The following is a 19841-nucleotide window of genomic DNA, read 5'->3' on the forward strand; positions in this document are numbered from 1 at the left end:
CAACCAACCAACCAACCAACCAACCCAATTTTCAATGACATAAATTAATTCGTCAAACCCACTTAGACTATACCTTCATGTCCTTCAGTTTCCAGAAACTTAACAAATAATTCTGCTACAACACCAGCAGTTAGAACCATTCCAGATCCTTTATACAATAGTTAGATAGATAGATATATTCAGAGATAGATGTAGAGATATAGATAGATAGAAAGATATTTAGATACAGATATAACCACCAGGGATGAAGCTTCAATGACAACCTTAAAATGATTTATATTAAACAATCTGAATTTGAGGTTCTATCTAAAATAATGTTTTCTGCTCCCTAGGGAATCTGATCAAGAATGTAAGAAAAATGGCTGAATAAATTTGCAAAGTCTCCACTGTAGTCTCATCCTTTGTGAGTAAATCTGTATTTAGATACAGTGAACTCTGGGATAGGAAGTCGACTTTTAAACTCAAGAATTCAAAATAGTCCAATGCATATGAGGCACAGGGATTTAATACGCTATATTTGTTTTATAAAAGAATAAAATGCACTTCAGTAATGCTTAATGTCGTCTTCCTATTCTACAGTTTTCTGGTTATCACTGTATAGATGTAGATAAAGATAGAAAGAAAGATAAAGAAATAGATGTAGAGATAAAGATAGAAAGAAAGATTTATGGATAGATAGATAGAGTCGAAATGTACCTAGGACTTAAATTTAACTATTTGAACAGAGCTTCTGTGAAAAGACTTAAGATTCAGATATAAAACGGTTTAGTTATTTAAAAAAGAAAAAAAAGAATCACCTGACACAGGCGCTGTACTCAGGTTTCCAACCGCAGTCAACAGAGACACCTACCGAAAATATTTGGAGTTAAATTCATTGTTTATTTGTTGATAAAACGGGTTATTGTACCTTCTGCTCGTATACGGTGACCTTTCCTTCACTTCCACCCAATACAGCGAATATCTGCTTCACCAGCCCCTCAACCTAGAGGTCAACAGAATAAAGGTCAATTTCAAGAGGCCATTGGATAGGCATCTGTAATTTATTTTTGTTTGATCAACTGTTACTCATGCACACTGCTGAAAATGGACCATCAGGTTTCAAGTCAAAACACCTAAATTTTTTCTTTGTAATTTATTTATATGCAGTCTACTGAGTTATTATCTCAATTTTCTGAAAATGCCACCCATGGAATATTAAATTAATACATTTTAAAGAAATTATAGAAAAAAGTGCAGTTTCAGGTCTAAACTCAAACAGAACTGTAGTTTCAAGAATTAATCAAGCTTATTCTGTGTTTTCTTGCGATATTTTTAAAACCGTTAATGACAGGGTTTGTACATTTTTCTTAACAGTCATATAACACGTTTTAGCAAAAAATCAAAGCCTGACGTAAACTGTATAATTTCCTAACTACCGCCTAAAGAATTCTTTATGAAGTAAAATCAGTAAAAATTCAAAATTCAAAACACCCTATAATAAATCCCTAAAAAAAGAGGTATTTCGGCTTTTTAGAAGAACCCACAGCCTGTTTAAATTCAAGGTTTTTTTTGGTTTAAGTCATAATTATAAGTTATTGTGGAACATTTTAATTTTTAATTTTTTGAAATTTCCAAAATTTTCGAAAATTGTATTTTTGAAAGAGGAAAATTTTCATTCCAGATCGGCCACGAACCATCTCTTGCACCATGTGAGGTCACAATAAACGTTTGGTTCAGCCATTTAGATGATTTAACTTACCGCCTCCTGATTTGAAGATTGAAGACCAAGAGCTAACATTGCTTTGATGGCATCTTCTCTGGTTCCATCGTCCTTCGACTTGAGATTACTGGCAAAAGTTTTCCCCAGTTCTGATTTCATAAATTCAAGTCAAGTCACGTTTAAAAGAAAAGAAATAAAGATAGAAAACTTAATCTAGAATTCAAACGTAGCTTAAAAATAATTTCTAAGAGTTATGCACAGGAATAAACGATTATCAACAAGAACCGTCCAGGAACAAAAACGGCATTAATAAATTAATAAATAAGAATTAAAAAAATATTAAAGAAAAAGCAATAATAGAGGGGGTCAAAGAAAAGATAAAAAAAGAGATTATGACGAGGTTTGAAAAAAAAAATAAAACAAACTGCACAAGATGGACAACAGTAGACAAGAATACAAAAAAAGACGAGAATAAACAAGAAACAAGTAGACTAGACAAGATTATATCCCTGCAGCATACTAAGATAGATCAATAGACAATAATAGACAAGAATATATCCCTGCAGCATACTGAGATAGATCAATAGACAATAATAGACAAGAACAAACAAGAATATATCCCTACAGAATACTGAGATAGATCAATAGACAATAATAGACAAGAATAAAAGAATATATCCCTGCAGCATACTGAGATAGATCAATAGACAATAATAAACAAGAATATATCCCTACAGCATACTGAGATAGATCAATAGACAATAATAGACAAGAATAAACGAGAATATATCCCTACAGCATTCTGAGATATATCAATAGACAATAATAGAATATATCCCTGCAGCATACTGAGATAGATCAATATACAATCATAGACAAGAATAAACGAGAATATATCCCTACAGCACAGCATTCTGAGATAGATCATTAGAAAATAATAGACAATAATAGACAAGAATAAACAAGAATATATCCCTGCAGCATACTGAGATAGATCAATAGACAATAATAGACAAGAATAAACGAGAATATTTCCCTACAGCATACTGAGATAGATCAATAGACAATAATAGACAACAATAGACAAGAATATATCCCCGCAGCATACTGAGATAGATCAATAGACAATAATAGACAACAATAGACAAGAATATATCCCCGCAGCATACTGAGATACATCAATAGACAAAAATAGACAAGAATAGACTAGACTAGAATATATCCCTGCAGCATGCTGGGATAAACCAATAGACAAGAGACTAGACAAAAATAGACAAGAATAGACTAGACTAGACAAAATAGACAAGACTAGATTAGACAAGACTAGACAAGGAAAGAATATATCCATGCAGCATACTGAGATAGACCAATAGACAATCATAGACAAGACAATCTAATATATCACTGCAGCATGTTGACATAAATCGATAGACAATAATAGACTAGACTGGAATGTATATTTGCAGCATTCTGAGATAAATCAATAGACAAAAATAGACAAGAATAGACTAGACTAGAAAAAATAGAAAAGACTAGATTAGAAAAGAATTCTATGATAGATCAATGGACAATAATAGACAAGAATAAGCAAAATTAGACAAGAATATATCCCTGCAGCATACTGAGATAGATCAATAGAAACTGACTCCAGTATAGACGCTACACCAAGGAGTGCTATCTCAGGACTCCTCAGAAGATACTTGTTGAAGGCTGGGAGTAGATTGCTCTTAAACTCATCATGCGAGATACTCCTTGAAATATTAGAGGAAAAATTATGCTCAAGTGGATTGAATTCTTGTTGTGGGTTCATCAGCCCTAAGAAGCGTCATTATAAGGGTTGAAAGGTGTAATTTCGAGTGACCCTATAATTATAGAGCGGCAGGTGGGAGCTGAGTGCAAGAAAATTTGAAGTTTTTTTGTGTGTAAAACTCCCTTACTTAAATACTCAATTTATGAGTTTGCCGTTTGAGTAAATTTAGTTACTTTTTTATCAGATAATTAACTTGATAAGCGGTCTGGGTAAACTTAGTTATAAAATTAAAAGTTTACTTACTTAATGAGTAAAATTAGTTATTAATTTATCAGATTACTTACTTAATGAGTGGCTTAAGTAAGCCGAGTAAATCACTTCTAGGTTTACTCTTGCTCATCAACACGTTCTTGATCAAGATATCCAGAAGGAAACTGGACAACTAGAGGGAAAAGATTAAAAATAATATAGATAAATAAATTAATAAATTAATCATTCATTAGTTCAAATGAATTAATGAATTAATGAATGAATGAATTAATGAATAATAGATGAATGAATGAATGAATGAACGAATAAATAAATGAATGATATGATGAACGAACGAATGAAGGAGGAAGCTGGATAAGTAGTAGGAATAAATCGATATTTTAAATTATTAAATGAACAAATGAATGAAAAAAGATACTGGACAACTAAAAGGAAAATATTAATATTGATGAATAAATTTAAAATTAATCAATAATCATTAAATAAATGAATAGATGAATAGATAAATGAATGACTGACTACATGACTGACTACAAGACTACACGACTACAAGAAAATGAACGTATGAACCAACGTTTAATGAACCAGAGAACCAGTGAACCAATGAACCAATGAACCAATGAACCAATGAACCAATGAACCAATGAACCAATGAACCAATGGACCAATGGAACAATGAACCAATGGACCAATGGACCAATGGACCAATGAACCAATGGACAAATGGACCAATGGACCAATGGACCAATGAATAATTGAATAATTGAATCAACGAATCAACGAATCAACGAATCAACGAATCAACGAATCAACGAATCAACGAATCAACGAATCAATGAATCAATGAATCAATTTGAATCCGGGCTTAAAAATGATTGGGAGCAATGAGTGTAAGGTTTCCTGTCTGTAAGGCATCCAAGCCTCATTGCAGTTTATCAGAAGAATTCCTGCACTCTACTATTCTAAGGTTTAAGAATCCCTTAATTAGGCAGCTGGAATCTTGTCAACCTTCTCATTATGATTGAAGCGTGGATGGATGAATGTGCTGCCAGATTACAACAGCAGAGGCTCACGGCGTCCGGGGGTTCCCTCCCTCGTCACACATTTTTCACCCTACCCCACAAATAAATGAATAAATGAATAAATGAATAAATGAATAAACCTGTTTGTACTGTTCTCCTGCCGGCTCTATATCTCCTAGAAGTTGTGCTCCAAGAACAAGAACATGAAGGGATGGTTCACAACCCAGAATACCAGATACATAACTAAACAATTAATTAAAAATTGGATAGATAAATAAAAGTACAGGGTGGCCAAAATTTTTTTGAAAAAATCCGTACAAAAATCCGTACATTTTCAGAAAAAATCCGTACAATCCGTACAATTTTCGAAAAAAAAATCCGTACATTTTCGAAAAAAATCCGTACAATCCGTACAATTTTCGAAAAAAAATCCGTACAATCAGTACAATTTTCGAAGAAAACCAGAGAACCAGAGAACCAGAGAACCAGAGAACCAGAGAACCAGAGAACCAGAGAGCTAGAGAACTAGAGAACCAGAGAACCAGAGAACCAGAGAACTAGAGAACCAGAGAACCAGAGAACCAGAGAACCAGAGAACCAGAGAACTAGAGAACTAAAGAGCGTTGATTCTAATTGTCAAAACTGTTTAGATCAGTGTGAATTAGGCCATTTAACAAACAAACGATTAAGTTATAATTAGAAAGGAGTGGAGTGTAGATTTAGGATCTAATATAATTAAATTAGCGTGGTACAGGGGTTGCACCCTCAATTAAAAGAAAGTTAATATTAAACTAAAAATGAAAAGATTTACAGATAAACGGAATAAACAGATAGATAGACAGATAAATAGACAGAGAAACAGATAGACACATACACATATAGATAAACAGAGAGACAGATAGGATATATAAACAGATAGATAAAAAGATAGATAAACTGACATGCAGATAGATATACAGATGAATAGACAGATAGCTAAACAGATAGCTAGACATATAGCTAGACATATAACTAGACAGACAGCTAGACAGATAGCCAGACAGATAGCTAGACAGATAGCTAGACAGATAGCAATCAAAACAGATCTGGGACATATCTCGAAAATTATGAATGAATTTTGATTGTAATTTTGTAAGGAAAGCATATTTATCATATAAATTGCCAATAGAACCACCAGGAAAGCATATTTATCATATAAATTGCCAATAGAACCACCAGGAAAGAATCTTTATCATTTATGTATATGTATAATATATAATTGTTGAAGACAAAAATTGAAAGGGCATCTTTAAATTGTTAAATTTGGAAAGTTTTTTAATTCATCATTTAAGTCTTATTTCTAAAATTTGAGAAATTCATTTCTTCTCTAATGCACTTTTGAACAATTGTCTCTGATTTAAGACATAATACAACATGGTGGGACTTGGACTCATCAAATTTAGTGGAGAAAGAAAAGTAAATTTCTCATTGGTCAAACCTCCGAACTTAGAAGAAATTTACTTCAGCTTATCAGGTCAATAAGAGATTTGAATTCGGAGCTTTTGTGTTGTGAATCTAGGGATCCTTTGGTGGTCATACTCTGCATGGATAACTTTACAAATTAAAACTACTTACAAATAGGTAACGGAATAAAATATTATAAAAATCACAGAGTACAGCAGACTCCTATTGTGTTACAGGGGTATGCTACCCAAGATTACCTGTTCCTGATGTTCTCCACCTTCCACATTATCTTCATCAGCTTCGTCATCTTCTCCTTCTCCCTTCCCCCTCCAGCAGATAGTATTACAGAGACAAGGATAGATTGGAGTTCCAGGATTTTAACTCCATCAGTATCCAGTACTCCAGGACATCCTAGATATTAGACATGGATAGATTGGAGTTCAAGTATTTTAACTCTATCAGTATCCAGTACTCCAGTACACCCTAGATATTAGACATGGATAGATTGGAGTTCAAGTATTTTAATTCCATCATCAGGATGAAGCACTCCAGGATATTTAACCTCGTTGCAAGGACTTCAAACTATCCTACAACTTGGAGCATTTATAGCGCACCATTATTCAGTAAATATGGAATTAATTCTGTCACTGACTACATTTTGTGTCCAAAATACCATATACAACACAAAGAGAACAGTTCATTCGGCTACATTTAGTGTATACATACATTGCATAAAAACATCAAATAACGACATTTAGTGTACACACATGCAAGAGTTCATACAGTACATAAAAATAACTATAACTTAGTTTCATCAAAGATGACATTTGAAGTACACAAATGAGAGTTCATACAGTACATAAAAGTAACTCTACCTTAGTTTCATAAAAAACGACATTTAGAGTACACACACGGAGTTTATACAGTACAAAAAAGTAACTCTACTTAAGTTTCATCAAAGACGACATTTAGAGTTCACCCATGAGAGTTTTTAATGGTCATATAAAGTGACTCTACCATAGTTTCACAAATACGACATTTAGAGAATACACATGAGGGAAAATACAATACATAAAGTGACTACCTAAGTTTCATAAAAGACGACATTTAGAGTACACACATGAGAGTTCATACTGTACATATAAAGTGACTTTACCTGAGACAGCAGTCTGACTCCAAGCTAGTGCAGCTAGACAGTGTTTAGCTAGAGATCTTGTTGGACTAGTATTCTTCCACATAAGAACATTCTCGAGCAGAGCAGTGTTGATAGTCTTCGCCACAACCTCGGGATGTTTGAGAACAGCTTCCTTGATGAAGAGAATAGGAAGAGAACGGGATTTAGCATCTGTATACCGTAGAAGGGTTACAGGAAGCACCTAAACAAGAAACAGTCGATTCTTAATCTATCTAGATTTGAAGATTTTTAGTATTTATTTCGTCTAGAAGATATCGAGTAAGAATGGGGAGGGGAGTAAGGGAGTTGGGAAGAAAAGAACTAAGAAGAATAAACAAATAATTAAAAGAGATGTTGAAAGAAGAAAATAATACGGAAAAGAGCAAAAGTGAAAGGAGGGGAAAAGGACTTGAAGGAACTGTAAGAGTAATTTCAATGATTCACAAAGGTACTCTTAAAAGCTTTGTATGATCAAATATAAAGAAGACATTAGTGTTAATAATTTCGAAAAATGATTATTTTCAGCTGTGATTTCTCAACAAAATTGATTTGCCTATTTCTCTCTTCTACAGAAAAACATAGGAAATATTAGAAATGAAAAGACCTATAAAAACAACCATATCTTCCACATAATTGATGTGATAAAGTGTATCACTATAAACCGGCCAATGTAATCTTTGTATAGAGGATCACCTGAAATTTCGCTTACAGTCCCTTTCAGGAGGAATAAGTTTTATAATTATTAAGACCTTGCAAACTCCCTTGACAATATTCTCCTGTAGTCCCTCCTCAATCAGTTCTCCTAGATCCTTGAAGATCTCCTTCCTGGTTGTTAACTCCTGGGTCTGCAACCTGGAGGGCAGGTCCTTCAGACACTTCGCCACCTAGATACAGGGAATTTACTTTTATTTTTGCAGTGGAACTCAGAAACCTTAAACAACATTTAGGCATCTGATATTGCTCTTTAGCATATAATCCTGACAGATTTGTAGATTTCTACAACATTAGACAAGTTGGAAAATATACAAAATTTGAATTTTGTGAACAAAAAAATGTATACCAATTTTTCTAGAATATAGTTGAATGGTTAAAATATCATTCGTTGATGGTATTATTTATATTAAAGGGTCACTAAAAATTAGATTAAAAATCATGAAAAACTAATTAAAAGTAACACCTTCACGTCCATGTTCACTGTTCAGTTGCCTTGTTTAATCTGAAAAAATAGAATTTTTAAATCTTAAATAATTTCTATTAAATTTTTGTTGTTGTTGATAATTTGAAAAATCTTAATGGGAGGACAATTACCTAATTTAAGCAAATCAGGTGGAAGAGCAATTGATTTTTCACTTCGATTCAAACTTTGGTCTATTCGGATCTGAAAGATTAGAATTTAAAATCTAAATAAAATTGATTTCTTCATCTTTTTTTAAAATAAAACTTTTTTGTTTTACTGTTTTAAAGTAAAAATGAATACTGGACTGTAATGCATTATGATGTATTGCAAAACTATACAAAGTACTGAGCTATATCACATTGTAACAAATCGGAACTTCTTCTTTTTTCTGTTTTAACGTGCAAAATATGGTTTCCCATTACATCCCAATTTTTAACATAAAATTTGGCAAAAAAAACATGTACAACATGATTGTACACTGTGCATGATATGTAACAACATGACTGATTACATGAACATATTGTCCCAATCTGGTGGACGCATTGCGTCCCCATAGTTTCTTCGTCCTCCTCCTCCTCCCAGACGTCCACCTCCCAACGGACCTCCTAACGGACCTCCTCCCAATGGGTCTCCTCCTAGGGGCCCGGTTGGACCTACAGGGTCCCACCTTTACAAGAAAACTTTATTGAAAACAAGTGGTTTTTCATTATTAATTTGTGTGATAGAGAAAAAAAGGAAAAAGTGGCATTTTGTTATTTTATTGCGTGATTAGATTAATAAAAAAAAATGAGATTATTTTTTAACCTTGGATTCATGGGTCGTCCTCCATGCATTGGATCCATTAGCATTCCTCCTCCATGCATTCCACCTTCATCATTATAATATTATTATTATTATTATCATCCTATTATTATTATTATTATTATTATTATTATTATTATTATTATTATCATTATTATCATTATTATTATTATAAAATTGTCTTAAATTAACCTAACACTCGAATAATATAAATAATCTCGCGAAGTCGCATACAAATTTGAAGAGGGACTGTTCTAGGATAGATCCAACATTTAATTTTTGGAGGATTTTAATAGATTTGGGATCAGAATTACCTAATGGATCTAAATCCGAGCCTCCGATTCTTGGAGGCCCAACACCATCCCAGCCAGGGGGTCCTTCATCTAGCCTCGGCCGTCGGCCGGATCTCAAGGGATCATAAGACGGTCCAGCCCTGAGAGGATCAACCTCCGGATTCTGAGGTTGAGTTTTATCATTAGTACCTCCGCTACTACCCTAAATATAAGCAAGCTAATTAAGAAAAAGAAAAAGGACAGGGTATCGTCTTGAAATCCCCCAATCATGTATTCTAGAAATGTTAAGGTTTTTAGTTTTCGCTGAAATGGGGGAAGACGTTTTTTAGTGAATATATATTAGACTGCTACCTGTTTTGTTTTGAAAATCTGAAGAAGATCTTCTATTTTTGTCCTCAACCCGTCCTTGTCCTTGAAACCAGCTTCATAGGAGGACACGTCCTCGTTTATATAGTTCTTAATCAAGTAAAAGTTTAAGTCGAAATTTCATATTTACAGTACACAGTGAACTTAATTCAGTGCAGTACGCTCTAAGCTTTAAGGCGATTCAACCTGAGCCCGAAATTAAAAAAAGTATCATTGAACGTTTCCTTTTTGAGGTCTTAACATTTGGGTAGATTTTACCTTGAGAGATTCAAAAAAAATTTTGAATATGAAGAAACTAAATATGATAATAGTTCATAACAAAAATATGGATATCCACAAAACTGCCTAACCCCATTCCTGAAACTCGGGTTCCAAAACTGGTTTTCATTATCGTTTTAATTTCTTAAGTTGTGGGCTCAGAGACCAAAACTTAAGACAGGGTATCGTTCAGAAAACCAGTGTTAAACCCAGGGTTTCACGAATGGGGTTAGGCAGTTTTGTGAATATCAATATTTTTGTAAAGTAATATAATTTTATTCAGTTTGTTTATATTCTCCATTTTTTTTAATCTCTTAAATCAAAATCTACACAAATGTTAAGACCCAAAAAAGGAAACTCGGGCGTTTCGTTCAACGATACTCTTTTAAATTTCAGGCTCAGTGAAGTAGTGTACACTGTGACCTTTGTATTTGTACTGTACACAACCACTATCCCCCCACCTTGTACATTCTCTCATTGTATTTACTTTAAGTACCAACTGTAAGTGTTAGCTTTTTACTGTACTGTACTGTACTGTACTGTACTGTACTGTACTGTACTGTACCGTACTGTACTGTACTGTACTGTACTGTACTGTACTGTACTGTACTGTACTGTACTGTACTGTACTGTACTGTACTGTACTGTACTGTACTGTACTGTACCGTACTGTACCGTACTGTACTGTACTACCTGTAAGTGTACAGTAGTGTCTGTATTCTTGTTATCCTGTATTCTCAGTAAACTGCACAGGGCGGATTCACCAACCATCACAACCTAGGAGAGTAAATCTAATATTTTTAGAAAGAAAAAAGAAAAATATAACCAGGGGGGTCGAACATTGTGTTCTAAATCCATGAAGTATGAGTTTATGAGAATGAAATCTGCAAGAAGCCCCATGTTGAGCAACCCAGACCGCCTACAGTAGTAACTGACCCTACAGGTGAGAATAGTACTGATCCAGCCCGTTCTCCATTCCCTTGGAGGGGTACAACTTAGAGGAAAGGCGTGATCAGAGTCACGATGCGTACCCTGCAACAAAGGTTCCACTATTCGACCCGTCAACCTGGGGTTACGGTCAACTCAGGTTCCCGGAAACCCTTCACCCGGGTTCGCTTGCATCCAGGAATAAAAGAACAAAACTTGGGCGGAATTACCAGACAACCCCGGGCGTGTATAATGCGTATCACGAGGGAAAGTACTGATAGGTGAATTCGACTGGGGGCCAGAGCACCTCCAGCAATTCACTTTAACTAATTAATTAATTCAGATGAGCTAAAAAATACACTAGGCCAATAATTGATCGCAGAAATACGAGTTATTTGTTATTTACATAATAAGTACTTGAGTTACCGTGAGTGTTTATTTACTACCATCTGTATATGGTTACCTTGAGTGTATATTTATTACCATCTGTATATGGTTACCTAGAGTGTATATTGACTACAATCTGTCCCGATAGTTACCTTAAGTGTATATATATATTGACTACCATCTGTATCCTGATTGTTACCTTTAGTGTATAGTGACTATCATCTGTATCCTGGTAGTTAAGCTGGTAAACGGAAGTATCTGAGTTCCATGAGGCAGGAAGTAATTCACTTCCTGTCCCATCTTTCCTGTCTCCACTTCCTGTACATCTCCATCCTTCTCTAGAAAAATAAAAATACTATTAATTAATAATTAAGAAATTTAGATCTTTAAAAATATTTACAGAATCTATTTATACAAATATGCCTTTTGTAAAAACAAGATTACAAAATAACCCTAGTCCTGGCATTTCCGAAGTGTAGTCTGCGTTTTTAAAGGCTTTCAAAATTACAAGAAATGAGAGGAATTTCGTTTATGTTTCAACTTATTATCCACCTATATCCAAATATCATTAATCTTCCAAAAAAAAAAAACAATGTAAGAAACAGTTTAATTGAGGAAAGTGTTATGTTTACATATATTTTTATCAAACAGTTTATCCTGTATTATGTTTACATATATTTTTATCAAACAGTTTAACCTGTATTATGTTTACATATATTTTCATCAAACAGATTATCCTGTATTATGTTTACATTTATTTTTATTAAACAGATTATCCTGTATTATGTTTACATATATTTTCATCAAACAGATTATCCTGTATTATGTTTACATATTATTAAACAGATTATCCTGTATTATGTTTACATATATTTTCATCAAACAGTTTATCCTGTAATATGTTTACATATATTTTTATTTAACAGTTTATCCTGCATTATGTTTACATTTATTTTTATCAAACAGTTTATCCTATTTTATGTTTACATGTATTTTTATCAAACAGATTATCCTGTATTATGTTTACATATATTTTTATTAAACAGATTATCCTGTATTATGTTTACATATACTTTTATCAAACAGATTATCCCGTATTATGTTTACATTTATCTTTATTAAACAGTTTATCCTGTATTATGTTTGCATATATTTTCATCAAACAGTTTATCCCGTATTATGTTTACATATATTTTTATTAAACAGTTTATCCCGTATTATGTTTACACATATTTTTATTAAACAGTTTATCCTGCATTATGTTTACATATATTTTTATTAAACAGTTTATCCCGTATTATGTTTACACATATTTTTATTAAACAGTTTATCCTGTAATATGTTTACATATATTTTTATTTAACAGTTTATCCTGTATTATGTTTACATATATTTTTATTAAACAGTTTATCCCGCAATATGTTTACATATATTTTTATTGAACAGTTTATCCTGCATTATGTTTACATATATTTTTATCAAACAATTTATCCTGTATTATGTTTGCATATATTTTTATCAAACAGTTTATCCTGTATTATGTTTACATATACTTTTATCAAACAGTTTATCCCGTATTATGTTTACATATACTTTTATCAAACAGTTTATCCCATATTATGTTTACATATTTTCTTCTTAAACAGTTTATCCTGTATTATGTTTACATGTATTTTTATAAAACAGATTATCCTGCATTATGTTTACATATATTTTTATTAAACAGTTTATCCTGTTTTATGTTTACATATATTTTTATTAAACAGTCTATAGTTTATGATTTAGTAGTCATCCCAGTCTGGGAGACCAATTTCGCAAATAGGGATAGAAAATACCCCTTTCTAATCCCCCCCCCCACTTACTCCAAAAATATCCCTTTCCATTCCTCACCCCCCTTCTTCTTTCCCTTGTTATACCTTGTGAGTGTCCAGTGTATGAAGACGACAAGAACATCATTCCTAGACTTCAAATCCTTCACCATACTACTATACAGGGTCTCCAGGCCATACCAGCTCATCTAGATACCATAGATAAATAGATAGATAGATAGATAGATTTATATATAAATAGATAGAGAGGTAGATTGTAACTGTGACACAGACTATATATATAAAATACCTTGTATCCTGATGGAACTAGTGGCAGATCTATGGATACTTCTTAAACTAAGACATTTATTTTATCTGAAATTTAAACTTGTAATTTTGCATAGAAAAATATAAAAATTTAGATAAATGGAATTAAATATATATGAAATTTATACTTAAAATCAAGCTGAGTTCTTGTTATAATATATAATATTTGGTATTAAACAATTTAAAAAGTTAACAAAAGAAACTAATTTGTTTGGATTTCTAAAATTTATAATTTCACTGATTTTTGAACTTACTTCCTGACAAAATATCTATTTTAAGGAGACAACAAGATAATTTTACAAATTTGACAAATCTTTACAAAAATATAATACTGAACTGTGAGCAGTTATTATCACTACTTTTTATTATATATTTCAAAAATATATCTTTAAACTTCTCTGTTTGCAGTACTGTATATTTATACCAGGCACTTGAGGGAAAAAATTTCAAAATAATTTTTTCATTTCAAAAATTAAAATGCAATATTGAAATAATCATTCCACCCCCAACAAAAGTTCTCTTTAGGCCCAATGTAATGTGTGATGCAATTTTTGTACCCTTTTCTCAGAACTAAATGATTTTGGAGGCGATGTAAATGATTCTAGAAAAGTATTAAAATTACAAGATTTCAGTTAATTTAACATTTATAATTATTCTTTAAGGCAGCAGGGGTACGGGGATATATATGCTTGTGAGAGCCATTCTTGTCCTTTTTTGTCCTCAGTCTTGTCCTTGTTTTATTGTTGTCCTCTTTATTGTCCCTTCCCTGATGGTAAGAACACTAGAGGTCTATAAAGTGGATTCCACATTTTGGACCGAATATAATCTTTCAGTCCCTCCTCTCCACCCTCCTACGAAAAGTTAAATGTTATTAAAAAAACATAATTTTTTTTTTAAAAATGATTGAACGAATTTGAAGAGAAAAAATTGAGAATTCCACAACTTTTTAAAGGAATTTAAACAAGACATAGTCACAAGAAATCAGGCAGCAATGCCAAATTGTACATTGATATTTCAGACTGGATTAACTTTGAAGTGTCGTAACGTCTTGGCCTTCGGGTTTACTTAACCAACTATAATATTTTTTAACACTAATATTTTGGTTTTTAGAGCTTTGAAGTTTATGAGCAGAATTTTTCTTTTTATCGAGAAATTTCAAGCTTCTTTATGTTCTATTTAAAAGACGTTTTTTTAGAAAAACCTAGTCAAGTCAAATCAAAGTTTAGGCCCTACATCCACACTCAAATGCCAAACTTTAGTATGTCTAGACTATGAAAAATTCCTGTTTAAACTTCATGAAGGATATGATAGGATATGCAGGACGCAGGTGGAAAAAGTTCTGGTATAAACGTAGGAGGATCAACACGAAGGATTGGAAAATGAAGTGTCTGAAATTTTGGAACCAGAAAATAAATTTTAAAATCCAAAGTAAAAACGTATTTTCCACATCATCATCCTTGTCCTCCACGACTTCAACATCATCTCTGAACTGTTCATGAAGCTATGTTATCGAAGAATCCAGAGTGTTGGTATAATCATAATAGTAATATTAGCTTAAAGATCGTCCGGTTCACCTAGGAGACCAACTGACATCAAATAATACTATTTTTGATGAAAAAATATGATTTTAGTCAAATAGATAATATAACTAACCGTGTATTCCAGGTATGCAACTTTGTTCCCTAGTTTAACACCGTCCTTCAGGGCTTGTTGGATAACACGGCAGGCAAGGTGGCAGGAGGTCTAGGAATATGTCCCAAATATGAGATGTCCTATTTACAAGATGTTCCATATATAATATGTCCTATTTACAAGATGTCCCAAATATAATATGTCCCATTTATAAGATAACCCATGTATTATATGTCTCATTGTTAAGACTATTAATTGTCCTATTTACAAGATGTTCCATATATCATATGTCCCGTTGTTTAGACAATTTGTTGTCCCATTTATAAATGTTACATATATAATATGTCCAATCTCTTAGACTATTAACTGTCCCATTTACAAGATGTTCAATATATTATATGTCCCGTTGTTTAGACTATTAAATGTCCCATTTATAAGATGTTACAAATATTTTAAATATCATTGTTTAGACTATTAAATGTCCCATTTATAAGATGTTACAAATATTTTAAGTATCATTATTTAGACTATAAATTATCCCATTTATAAGATGTTACATATATTATATGTCCAATCTCTATAACTATTAATTATCCCATTTAAAAGATATTACATATATTATATGTCCAATATTTATAACTATTAATTGTCCCATTTATAAGATGTTACATATATTATATGTCCAATCTTTATAACTATTTATTATCCCATTTATAAGATGTTACATAAATCATATGTCCAATCTTTATAACTATTAATTGTCCCATTTATAAGATGTTACATATATAATAAGTCTCATTGTTTAGACTATTAATTATCCCATTTAAAAGATATTACATATATTATATGTCCAATCTTTTAGACTATTAATAGTCCCATTTATAAGAAAGCCCATGTATTATATGTCCCATCTTTTAGTCTATTTGTTGTTACATCCCATCTACAAACACGCCTATGACATGTCTTAGTTATAAATTGTCACAGCTAATATCCCATCTTCCAATATTAAATTACTAAATGCCAGTAAAGCAAACATTTTTTTGTGAATGGCCAATAACTTCAAATACTATTCAGGGAAACATCGAAGAGAAAAAAGTGCCAAATGATTAACGATTATTTAATGCTTGATTTTCATCCTTTTTCTCAAACAAACAATTTAAAACCTGCGTCGGATTGAATAAAAAACTTTCTTTTCAAAATATTAATGAAGTAAACATCTGTCAGCTGTTTTTAACGATTTGGATTGTCCCACCTCTCTAATATCGTATTTACCCTCCTCTCTAATATCGTATTTACCCACCTCTCTAATATCGTATTTACNCAGAGACTCAGCAGCTCTAGATAAATAGATTAAAGAAGCAGCTCAACCAGAGACTCTGCAGCTCTAGACAAATAGTTTAAACAACCAGAGACTCAGCAGCTCTTGACAATAAGTTTATAAAAATTGTTTATACATGACAGCATGATGACATGACCATATGACAGCATGATGACATGACCATATGACGACATGTAACATGATGACACATGATGACATGACCACATGACGATATGTAACATGATGACATAATCACATGACGATATGTAACATGATGACATCACCACATGATCACATGACCACAGGATCACTCGTCCACAGGACCATTTAACCACATGACCACATGACCACATGACCACATGACCACATGACCACATGATCGACCACATGATGAACATAATGACATGACCTCATGACAACATGATCACATGACCAAATGATCACAAGACTACATGACTTTATGATCACATTATTAGACGACTACATGACCACATAATCTAATCCTTTATATTGCTAACCTGTTGATCATTGAGTTTGAAACAGTTCCCGTTTGTCCGAGAGCAGCTCCTAGTGCTAACCCAGGGAATATAAACCTAGAAATATATTCTTGTCATTGTACTAGATTGGGAACCCAGCGCTGCTAAGGTTACTAATAGTTAATCCCGGCGTTTGTCCGCACTCAACGATTTAACCGAGGAACTAAATTTTCGCTATAGAAGTCGACCCACTCATCATAGAATCTCAAAACCAGACTAAGAACATTCCCGTGGGTCTCCCGAGTTCCTCATCAAAATTTGAGGCAAATCGGTCCTTCCATTGCACCTTAAATTAACAGTATTTTCAACGGCTTTTATGATAAAAAAACCTTTGTTCTAAATTGCTCTGGAAATGGCCATGTAACTACAATTTCTAAATGATACATTTATGGTCTTAAACATTTATTTTCAAGGAATAGGATTTTATGGAAAAAGATGAAAAAATAATTTTTTGTTAATTGTAATTAATTTTCCTCTGTGAAATAATTATGTTTTACAAAATATGAGGGAAAGATAGATATACCTGTTGTTACACTGAGAGCTGGAGATGAGTTTACGGTTGTAAACAACATCAGGGAACGGAGATCCACTCGCAAATATTGCCCGACCTACAAATAGAGTTTAAGGGACATCCAAGGTGTAAGGAATAGAAGGGAGATATAACTGATGCGGTTCGCCCTACCATATGATTATACATGCTTTGCAGACGATATTCCATTTGTATAAGAAATATTCAGAATAGGTTATTGTATATGCATAAGACAAATAGTTCTTATATGGTAGGGCGGGCCACGTCAGTTATATCTCCCTTCTATTCCTTACTCCCTGGGGACATCCTACTAACCACATATCCACCTCAAGTAAATCTACTAAATTAAGGACGATTTGTGGGCTTACAGCTAGTGTTAGACCTTATAATGTTTAATCCATTCAACATTTCTTTCATTTATCCATTAATTCATTTAATCATTTTTTCATTCATTCATCCCTTCATTCATATATTCATCCTTTCATTCATTCATTCATTCATTCATTCATTCATTCATTCATTCATTCATTCATTCATTCATTCATTTTACATATACATTTATTACTTCATTCATTCATTCATTTTATATACACATTTATTACTTCCTTCATTCATTCAATCATTTAATATATGCTTTCATTACTGCATTATTTTATTCATTTATTCTTTATTTCTTTGTTTCCTTTATACATCAATTCAATTATTAATAATTCAGTTAATTATTTCATACATTTATTCATTAGAGCATTACTTCACTACTCTATTCAATCAACCATTATTCATAAATTAATTCATGATTGATCTTTAATTATTCATTTACTCATTCATCATCTAATATATTGATTGATTGATTAATTAGTTCATTCTTTCATTCATCTTTTCATTCTTCCGTTATTTTATTTTTTAATTTGAGCATTGCATCTTCATGATACTTCTATCCCATAAAATCGTTTTAATTTGGACATTGCATCTTCATGATACTTCTATCCCATGAAATCGTTTTAATTTGGACAGTGCATCTTCATGATACTTCAATCCCATAAAATCGGTTTAATTTCCTGACAAAAATAATTTATTTTGCTCTTGGATAAAATTTCCGTAATAAAATCTTGCACAATTGTCCATGAAGAAATAATCAATTCAATGGATTATACAGCAGGACCTATAAAACTGAGGAATAAGAGAAAACTGTTCAAAGTCGAGTGTTAATGACATGTAATACAGCAAATGTGAAGTGTACACAGACCAATTTCACTTAATAAATTGGTTAAAGGCAAAACAATTTGCTTCGAAATAACATGTAACACACATAAAATTGCTGAAATGTCGTCTTCTTATTCTTCAGTTTTATGGGTCCATCTGTACTACTTGTAGGTTTTTATCACCATTTGTTGCTCGTTGAGCTTCCTCTGCAGTACACTCAGACCTAGATAATAAAAAATTAAAGTTTTATCATCATCTTATCACAGTTTTCACCCAAAAATACATTTATTTACCCCTAAAAATCAATTCATTTCTCAGCAAATCTTAAAAATAAGATTTTTAAAAGGGGTAAAATTGTTAACTAGGGTAATAATGAAAATATTTACTGAGCTTGGAACTGTTGTGTTGTGGATATCGAGATCAATGTTTGATCTCGTCCTTTTGTTAATCTGCAGATTAATTTAATCTTTATTCGATATCCCGCATGGTAATAATACCCAGTCCTGGGTTGACGGGAGATTTGTTTAGGGGAGGAATAACTAAGATAAAGACATCCTTTAAATTATAATAAGTGCCCACAGAAGATATCGAAGTCAACCGAGCAGGATTAGGAATGGTTTACCTGGAGGTAGGGTTTGAGAGTGGGAAAATTATCGGAGAATATTCGCAATTATCATTCATCGTTCTCAGTATCTCCTCAGTAAATATACCACGGGTAGCCGTCAAACCTAGATCAATCAATCAATCAATCAATCAATCAATCAATCAATCTAATACCAAATCAGTTCATCAATCAATGAATACATCCGTCAATCAATCATAATGTAATCTTTTTAATATTCTCTGAGTAAATATACTACGGGTAGCTGTCAATCCTAGATCAATCAATCTAATACCAAATCAGTGCATCAATCAATCAAT

General features: G+C 32.4%; 2 protein-coding genes and 1 long non-coding RNA gene across 4 annotated transcripts in view; all 3 read right to left on the reverse strand.

Annotated features, from left to right (window-relative positions):
- LOC111714934 (eIF-2-alpha kinase activator GCN1-like) overlaps positions 1-8758 on the reverse strand; it is a 30936-nt gene extending 22178 nt beyond the window's left edge. Inside the window, 12 exon segments of the mRNA XM_023490173.1 lie at positions 74-148; positions 798-846; positions 908-982; positions 1739-1848; positions 3311-3450; positions 3794-3891; positions 4882-4984; positions 6442-6595; positions 7341-7560; positions 8108-8242; positions 8536-8574; positions 8667-8758. Of these exon segments, the coding sequence (XP_023345941.1) occupies positions 74-148; positions 798-846; positions 908-982; positions 1739-1848; positions 3311-3450; positions 3794-3891; positions 4882-4984; positions 6442-6595; positions 7341-7560; positions 8108-8242; positions 8536-8547 (1171 nt within the window). The 5' untranslated portion in view covers positions 8548-8574; positions 8667-8758.
- Positions 8759-8842: 84 nt separating this feature from the next.
- Positions 8843-13764, reverse strand: LOC111714930 (proteasome inhibitor PI31 subunit). Its single transcript, XM_023490170.1, has 8 exons — positions 13686-13764; positions 13484-13584; positions 11767-11905; positions 10947-11030; positions 9981-10085; positions 9651-9831; positions 9340-9403; positions 8843-9202 (listed from the first exon to the last, which is right to left on the reverse strand). The coding sequence occupies exons 2-8, from the start codon at positions 13582-13584 to the stop codon at positions 9043-9045; spliced, it is 834 nt and encodes a 277-aa protein (XP_023345938.1). The 5' UTR covers positions 13686-13764; the 3' UTR covers positions 8843-9042.
- A 555-nt stretch (positions 13765-14319) lies between these two features.
- Positions 14320-16653, reverse strand: LOC111714932 (uncharacterized). Of its 2 annotated transcripts, none has more exons than XR_002768124.1 (3): positions 16635-16653; positions 15356-15445; positions 14320-14553 (listed from the first exon to the last, which is right to left on the reverse strand). It is a non-coding gene; the product is annotated as an uncharacterized LOC111714932 (long non-coding RNA). The 2 variants fall into 2 exon arrangements; XR_002768123.1 differs by lacking the exon at positions 16635-16653 and adding an exon at positions 16587-16620.
- Positions 16654-19841: the final 3188 nt, after the last annotated feature.

The sequence above is a fragment of the Eurytemora carolleeae genome, unplaced genomic scaffold (assembly GCF_000591075.1).
Source record: "Eurytemora carolleeae unplaced genomic scaffold, Eaff_2.0 scaffold951, whole genome shotgun sequence".
Classification (NCBI taxonomy): Eukaryota; Metazoa; Arthropoda; class Copepoda; order Calanoida; family Temoridae; genus Eurytemora; species Eurytemora carolleeae.